Source organism: Microcaecilia unicolor, chromosome 7, assembly GCF_901765095.1.
Source record: "Microcaecilia unicolor chromosome 7, aMicUni1.1, whole genome shotgun sequence".
Lineage (NCBI taxonomy): Eukaryota > Metazoa > Chordata > Amphibia > Gymnophiona > Siphonopidae > Microcaecilia > Microcaecilia unicolor.
This window is the reverse complement of record NC_044037.1, coordinates 107806044-107814855: the sequence shown is the minus strand read 5'-3', so window position 1 is coordinate 107814855 and position 8812 is coordinate 107806044. Positions and strand designations below refer to the sequence as shown.

General features: G+C 43.7%; 1 protein-coding gene across 1 annotated transcript; it reads right to left on the bottom strand.

The window, feature by feature from the left end:
• Nucleotides 1-3213: 3213 nt before the first annotated feature.
• LOC115474670 (gap junction alpha-9 protein-like) lies at nucleotides 3214-7805 on the bottom strand. The gene is made up of 2 exons (XM_030210267.1): nucleotides 7769-7805; nucleotides 3214-4662 (listed from the first exon to the last, which is right to left on the bottom strand). Exon 2 carries the CDS (start codon nucleotides 4637-4639, stop codon nucleotides 3902-3904), a length of 738 nt encoding a protein of 245 aa, XP_030066127.1. The 5' UTR covers nucleotides 4640-4662; nucleotides 7769-7805; the 3' UTR covers nucleotides 3214-3901.
• Nucleotides 7806-8812: the final 1007 nt, after the last annotated feature.

Genomic DNA, 8812 nt, shown 5'->3' with positions numbered 1-8812 from the left:
CAAGGAAAGCACTGCACAAAAGGAGCTTTTTTCTAGAACCTAGACACCTCGGGGAGCAAGAGTAAATCTTGATAATGAAGTTTTTCGACATAGATGTGCATCTCCCTTCTGAAGTAGGGAACAGTAGCGTACCAAGGGTGGGGCGGTGGGGGAAGTCTGCAAGGGGGTGCGTGGAGCAGGCACACAGCTATCAGCTCTGCCGGTCCCCTGCCCCCTCTAACATTACTTCCTGTTCTGGGGCAGGGGACCTGTAGAGCCGACAGCTGTGCACCTGCTCCATGCACCCCCTTGCTGGGAGGAAAGGTCAGGTGATGCGCTTTGGGGGAGAGCGGTGCGCCGGGGTGGGTGCAGCAGTGACCCACCCTGAGTGGCAAACAAGCTAGGAATGCCATTGGTTGGGAATACACCTCTAGGGCCAGATTTTGTAAATGGTGTCTAAAATCTAGACGCATCTGATTAAAGCACCTAGTGCTATTCTATGTAACACATCTAAAGTCAGGTGCGGTGTATAGAATAGCGCATATGACCGGGGAACATTTATGCCACTGAAAACCTGGTGTAAATCCCAGCACCAAATTCTATAACAATGTGTGTAAATTTGAGTAATGCCCCGATATGCCCGCACTCCTCCCATGGCTGCGCCCCCTTTTCATCTACGTGCGTTAGAATTCACAAGAGCCTTTTTTTAGAATACGCTTAAAAAGAAGCATGTGTAAATTCCAGTTATTGCCAATTATTGATGATAATTGGTTATCAACCAATTTATTATCACTGATTGGCTCATTACTCAATTGAGTAGCACATGGAAATTCAACATGTGCACAATTTAATGCGTGCTACTCACCGTGCCTTATATAAAATCCGGGGGCTCTTGTTATGGCTTACCAAACATACCCAGATCATGTCCCCATGCCATAAGCACATTTAAAAATTTTAGACATGTATGTCCCAGTTTTGTAAAATTGGGATTAAAGGTTGTAGTTATCAACGTTGGCAACTGTTAAAGATGTGTTATTTTATCATTAACTCCTGTTATTTTACCACAGGCCCCATTTTATGCAATGAGATTTAGTTAAATAACTGGGGCTAGCAGTAAAATAACAAACCTTAATTTGTTTTACTGCTTAGACCATGTTGACACCCCTTAGATGTGTATACAACACATATATCTACCCTCCCCCCACTTTTTACAAAGCCACCGGTGCGATAATGCCGACACAGCCCATTCACTTTGAATGGGCTTTGTCAACATTGCCCTGTGGCAGCTGCTAGTGCGGCTTTGTAAAAGGAGGCCTAAATGTTGGTTTATGCATATTGAAAATACGCATAGGGCTTCTAAAATAAGCACCATAATATCAAATTCATAAAAAATATTACATAGAACTATAAGCAATATCACTAAACATAAATTAAACTATTTAAAACAAGCACATTATAAAAATGTGAAAACAAACCCAAAACCTCTTTCACAATCCTAAAACATAGACCTCATGAGAGTGGATAACCTTTACCATCATCTAATTTTTAAATTCCAGAAAATAATCATGACCACCCTCTCAAAAGTCAGCATAAAAAGAGTGTCCTTCACCATTTCCTAAACAGCATAGACTCTCCCAGTGCTCAAACTGAACTTGCATGAAAAGGCTCTTTGCTTCTGTATGTATATCTCAAAACCCTACCTTGATATACCTTTCCCCAGATCCATAACCTGCTGCACTAACCATTAGGCCACTCTTCCACTCCTCGCAAGGTCTCTGATATAAAAACCAATACCATCTCTTTAAAAGCTGCAAAACGAATGTTTTCCAAATGGTATCTCCGAAATTTATTTATTTATTTATTTATTGCATTTGTATCCCACATTATCCCACCTCTTTGCAGGCTCAATGTGGCTTACAATACATCATGGATATCCTTCTTTCACATTTTGTGTAAATAGAATATGAAAGAGTAAATGGCTAGAAAGTTGCACAGCATGGCTGCCATAATTTTCCATAGGTGGAAAGAAAAATGTGAACAGTCTCTTTTCTGCAGAATTTAATAGGAGTTGAGTGGCAAATGGGAAGTCTCTTAGTCTTTAAGATGTATACAGTTTAAGGGGTCATTTTACTAAGGTGCACTGAAAAATGGCCTGCAGTAGTGTAGATGCGTGTTTTGGGTGCGCGCAGAATTATTTTTTAGTGCACCTACAAAAAAAATGCCTTTTTTGCCGAAAACGGACGTGCGTCAAAATTTAAATTGCTGCGCCTCCATTTTGGATTTGAGACTTTACCTCAAGCCATTGACCTAGCGGTAAGGTCTTACATGGTAACTGGGCAGTAATGGTCTATGCACGTCAAATGCCACTTGACACGCGTAGCTGACACGCATCAGAAAATAAAAAATATTTTTCAGATGCGCGTAGCGGCTGCGTGCCAGAATTGAAATTACCACAAGGGCCATGCAGTAACCAAGCAGTAACTCCAATTTGGCACATGTTGGGTGCACATAGGCACCTATGTGGCTTAGTAAAAGGGCCCCTGAGTGAATACCCTCTTGTAGACTGATTCATGGGCAGGGTAGAGAGTTGCAATAGAGTATTTATGGTGACTCCATCTCCTGCTCATTCTCTATGGGGAAGTCAGTGGTTTTTAAGCCTCTTACAGCCGGTGGCGTAGCCAAGGGTGGGCCCGGGTGGGCCCAGGCCTACCCACTTTGGGCTCAGGCCCACCCAATAGCAGCACACCTATGAAGTGGCTGGCAGGGCTCCCCAAGCCCTACCAGCCAAATATTCCCAACAGCTATCCCTCCTGCATACCTTGTAAATAGCAGATCTTCGCCTGCAGCGAGCAGCGACTGATACATGCTGTTCGCACCAGTCCTACAGTCTTCCCTCTGATATGTTCCCGTCTATGCAGAAGCAGGAAGTTGCATCAGAGAGAAGACTGTAGGACCAACATGAGCAGTGTGTATTAGTTGCTGCTTGCTGCCGGTGAAAATCTTCTACTTAAAAGGTATAAGGGGGAGGAGGGATGTTTGAAAGACCATATAGCATGCAGGCAAGAGAGGGAGAGACCAAATCACTCGTGGGACAGGGCAGAGTTCTTCTGCCCACCCATGTTGGGTCCAGGCCCACCCAAAATTGGATGCCTGGCTACGCCCCTGCTTACAGCCACTGTTCCCTCTGAGTGGGAGTCCTCCAACTGCACTGCTGCCAGTAGAGGATGGTGCTTCAATATTGTGTTTTCAATCTCTAGGGGCAGGGAGCTTCCCTGGAGTCTTGCAGAGCTTGCCTGTCCCTCATTACTAAAATGAAACAGCACTCCCCACTGGCTGGTTTATAGGTGGAGGACTCTCGCTCAGCTTGGAGGGAACAGTACTTACAGCCATGTGCAATCACCCAGTAGTTAACTAGGCACTGGCTGATATTCTAGCTCAGCAGATATGATTAGGATAGCCTTTATGCTGCTTACTTAGCCAGTTAGTGGACTGAATATCACCACTAACTGGCTAAATTCTGGCTCTGCCCAGGCTTCACCCCTAGCAATAACTGGACAGTGCTTAGGTGGCACTATGCACTTAAGTGCCTCTGAATATTGCCTTTATGACCAGCACAGCCGGGTTGAACCATCTCTCCTACCCGGCTAAACCCTTTTGAATATTGGGCCCTATATTTTTATTCAAGTCATGAATAATATTGTTAGTCCTGAATATTTTCCAGATTAAATCCTTTATGGCAGATGTTGCTATTCAGGAGAATAGCTGATGCTGTTATCCAAGTGTAGGCCCAAAGAGCAGATGATGAATTTACCCAATAGCAATAGCTCAGTCATTCACAAAGCTTTTTCTCATTCAGGAGCTTGTTAGTGAGAAGTGTAGTACATCTGCCAAATACATACTATCTGTCCTCTCTCTTCTGTTATTATTTGGCATTCCTTGGCTGACTTCTTTTTAATAACAGATAATGGCATATGCTATAGAACCCAAAGACACAGCATATGATAATAATGCCCACAGAGATGGTAGACAGCATGTAAATTGACATCCTCTTCTCAACTGAGGCTCGAACCAAGCAGTGGAAGGGCCCTGGGCATAGCAAGGTACTGCAGTTTATGGGAGCTCCATTCACCTTTGGCAGGTGCCAGTAGATGAGGATATAAAAGAACCCAAGCTCAATCACCAGACGTAGAAGAATGCACAGGAGGTAGAGACATAGAAGCTTCTTCTGCTGGTGGAAGTCAATCATTATGTCCTTTTGCGCAAGGTCATGGCCCTTGACCCCTGTCAGGTTTGTTTGTTCCCCCTCGTTGAAGGGCCCCAGCAGCTCTTGCTTTATCTTGTCTTTGATGAGGTTGTGTCGCAGCTGAGCAGCGAAGAGCTCCATGAGGAGCACAGAGATGATGAAGAGAATGTAGGTGAAGTTCCAGAGGGCTACAACTGGCACATCAAAGTGCTGGTTGAAGCAGGACTTCCTGCAGAACTCACTGACATTGCCATTGCACTGGAAGTCCAAGTCCAACTTGCTCCAAGGCATCTCAGAAACATAAAGGGTGAGCAGGCGAATGGCCAGGAAGCCAAACCACATGGTCCTTCCATTGTAGTCAGTAGTGGCCTCGATTGCAGTGCGGAGGATTGGGATCAGACCTGTCACCATTGCCATCTTGTTGTCTATGTGGTTACCCCCTGCTCAAATAAAGGGCAAATTAGAGTTCAAATTCAAAGTAAGTATCAGATTGTACCTTTTTTCTTCTTTTTCATTGAATACTGAAGTGCTTTGAAAATGAGCCCCCATGTGTTCAGTTCCGCCATACCTTTACAGTTCAGGGCAGATTCTGGGGCCCTTTTACTAAGCCACGTGGAGGGGCATAATCGAACGTGAACGCCCATCTCCATGGGCATCTATCTCCGAGAACGGGTACGTGAAGGGGTGGGACAAACCGTATTTTTGAAAAAAATGGGTGTCCATTTTTTTTTCCGATAATACGGTTTGTGCCAGCCAAATGCATCGGATTTGTGCGGATTTGAGCTGGGCGGTATCGTTTTTCAGCGATAATGGAAACCGAAGGCACCCAGCTTAAAAACAAACAAATCCAAGGCATTGGGTCGTGGGAGGGGCCAGGATTCGTAGTGCACTGGTCCCCCTCACATGCCAGGACACCAACCGGGCACCCTAGGGGGCACTTGTAACAATTAAAAAAAAAAGTTAACTACCTCTGAAGTCCATAGCTCCCTTCCCTTGGGTGCTGAGCCCCCCAAATCCCCCCAAAATCCACTCCCCACAACTCTACACCATTACCATAGCACTTATGGCTGAAGGGGGGCACCTACATGTGGGTACAGTGGGTTTGGGGGGCAGTTTGGAAGGCTCCCATTTACCACCACAAGTGTAACGGGCCTGGGTGCACCTGGCTAAAGTCCACTGCACCCACTAACAACTGCTCCAGGGACCTGCATACTGCTGTGATGGAGCTGGGTATGACATTTGAGGCTGGCATACAGGCTGGAAAAAAAAGTTTTTAAAGTTGCTTTTTTTGGGGTGGGAGGGGGTTAGTGACCACTGGGGGAGTCAGGGGTGGTCATCCCCGATTCCCTCTGGTGGTCATCTGGTCATTTAGGGCACTTTTTTGGGACTTGTTCATGAAAAAAAGGGTCCAAAAAATGTGACCCAAATTCTCTCTAAAAACGCCTTTCTTTTTTCGATTATTGGCCGAGGACGCTCATCTCTCCTCGGCCGATAAACACGCTCCAGTCCCACCTTCACCACGCCTCCAACACGCCTCCATCAACTTTGCCCGTTTCCATGACAGATTGCAGTTGAAGACACCCAAAATCAGCTTTCGATTATACCGATTTGGGCGCCCACGGGAGAAAGATGCTCATCTCCCGATTTGGGTCAAAATATGGGCGTCTCTCTCTTTTGAAAATAAGGTGGATAGGTGCCTATGAGCACCCAGTGTGCGCCAATTTGGAGTTACCGCCCAGCTACAATGTGGCTCTTGTGGTAATTTCATTTTTTGCACGTGTCCACTATGTACATCCGAAAAATAATTTTTATTTTCTGACGCGTGTCAGCTATGCATGTCAAGTGGCTTTTGACATGCATAGGTCATTACCGCCCGATTAATGCCTGAGACCTTACCGCTAAGTCAATGACTGGTGGTAAGGTCTCAGACCCAAAATGGATGCGTGCCAAAATTTTTTTTAAAAGGCCTTTTTTATAGGCGCACTGAAAAATGGATCTGTGTGCGCCCAAAACCCATGCCTACATTACTGCAGGTCATTTTTCAGCGCACCTTAGTAAAAGGACCTCTCTATTATTAGAAAACAGGGTTAATACATCCAGGAATCACAATAATAGAGAATCAGTGGGGTCCTTTTATTAAAGCACACTAACAGATTTAGCACACACTAAGTGATAAGATGCCCATAGGAACATAATGGGCATCCTATCATTTACTGCACACTAAATCTGTTAGAGGGCCTTAGTAAAAAGACCCCAATGATAATAAACATAGGGGTCCTTTTACTAATGTGTGCTAAAAGATTTAGTTCACACTAAATGATAAGATGCCCAGAGGAATGGGCCCCTTGTCATTTAGCGTGCCTTAGTAAAAGGACCCCATAGCCAAACTATTATATCCTATGAAATTATAGCAGAAACAATAGAAATGACAATTAGTTTGAACTGGAGTTTGGAAAACCAATTTTATGAAAAAAGAGCGCTTTCAGATTTTTCCTGTAACATAAGTAGCATGTACAAAGATCTTAGAGATAAAGGAAGTGAGTTCCAGATTTCTACCTTCTGGTACTGTATAGATAAAAGAGAGATGTTTGACTGATTTTTTTTAGTCACTACCTGAAAATGCAATAGAAACTGGTTTCAAGTGTTGTGTCTTGAATTAGCACCATGTAATAGTGTTATTAAATTCATCACATATAAAGGAGCCTCTCTGCCAAAATATTAAAAAGCCATAATGCATAATTTAAATTGAACCCTTGCTAGGATGGACAACCAATGCACAAACTGTACAGCATATAAACAATGTAAAATAACCATTTTAGTACAAGCAAAGTGTAACAAAAGACATGAATGCCCTTAAAATCTTGAATTGACAGCCTAACCAAACTCCCATCAAATAACTTGGCCAAAGGCCTCAATATAAAAAAAAAAAATCTCAAACTTCCATCTGAATTTTAAAAATCTTTATCTTGTGCAGACAGGACACTTCACATCATGGATTGAACAACAGAAAAGGTGAACCCACATTTGACAGCCTCACAACCTTAACCGAGGGAACTGATAACAACTCTTCTCCAGTAAATCGGAGAGTACCATAAGCTGATTTATATAGAACTAGCAGCTCCCAGAGTTATGAGGGCCACCAAAATAATTTACTTTGTAGTTAAATACACCAAAAAATGTACTACCATCCTCTACACCCCAGAGGAAGATACATAATTGTAAAACAAGCACTGGGGGATACCATTTTACAAAAGCACTGAACAAAATCTAGATTGCAGTTAACATTTTTAGGGCCTTGTTTACTAAGCCGCGTTATAGGCGCGTTAGTGTTTTTAATGCATGTTAACCGTGTATGCACATTAACAGTGTATGTGCCTACAATAGCCTTATAGGTGCCTACACAGTTAATGTGCACGCTAATTGTAGCCACGTTAAAAATCCTAATGCGCCTTAGTAAATAGGGCTGATAGTTTGCACCTGAACAATGATCCATCCCAGTGAGACATGAACCCCCAGCGGGCTGCTTAATAGCTCAGAGCTGCTTACCTGGATGTCTTTTCTTTCTTTGGCAGGGATAAATAGCAAGGAAAGAGAAGGAGAATGGATTCTGAAGGAGCACGCTGTGTGTGTGCCAAGCTGTCAGGGATTCCTGCCTTGAGTCAGTGCCAGAATAGGTGAGTCAGAAATGTGTGACCCTGCCCTAAGGCGCAGTATCTGTGTCTCCTCCTTTCTTGTTTCTTGCTCCTTCTTTTCTTTCTCTGTGTCCTTTCACATTGGCTCTTTCCCCTCCTCCAGGTATCATATTAAAAGTAGAATTTCTGGTTTGACCAGTGCAGGTAAGCAGAAAAGGGTGAGATAGAGATTTTTCTTTTCCTGAAAGGAATACAGAAAGTGGATTCACTGGTCCTAGCAAGTTGATTACATATCTTCTTTGTTCTCCCTTATAGGTACCACAGTGGGGCTGGATATGTGGTACTTGTGCTTTTCATACCTCACTTTGGATTTGGAGAAAAAGAGGAAGAGCATATATGACTGGATGCAGCTCATCCCAATACTAAATAAAGAAACTTCATGGTGATCATTTTCAAAGATGGACATCTTAAAATGCTAAGAGCAACCAGATCCTGATTTTGGAAAGCCAGAATTTGGATGTTTTGCACTGCACTTGGTTCAACTAGCAAGGGGGCATTTTTGGGGCAAGACTAGGGAGGGCCCAAAAGTAGGGCGTCCAAAGGGATTTTCAAATGGGAAGAAATGTCCATATCTAAAAAGATGGATATTTCTATCTAGAGCTGTTTCAGTGATATCCAAGTTACAAAGGTTGCTCTAGTTGAGCTGCTGGCCACTGGAGGGATTAAGGCATGACCCGTCCTTAATCCCCTAGTGGTTTCTGTCCCTTTCCTTCTTTCCTGAATATGAAACTGGAAAGGAAAACCAGGCTGTATGTCAGCTGCAAGTATTATACCCATTCGGAACAAAACTATAAGCAGGTCAGAGGAGTAACCAGTGCTTTTTTTGTAGGAAAAAAGTTACCGGTACTCATTATGGCTGGGGTCACCATCTATGGCTCCGCCCCTATGTTAGCCACGC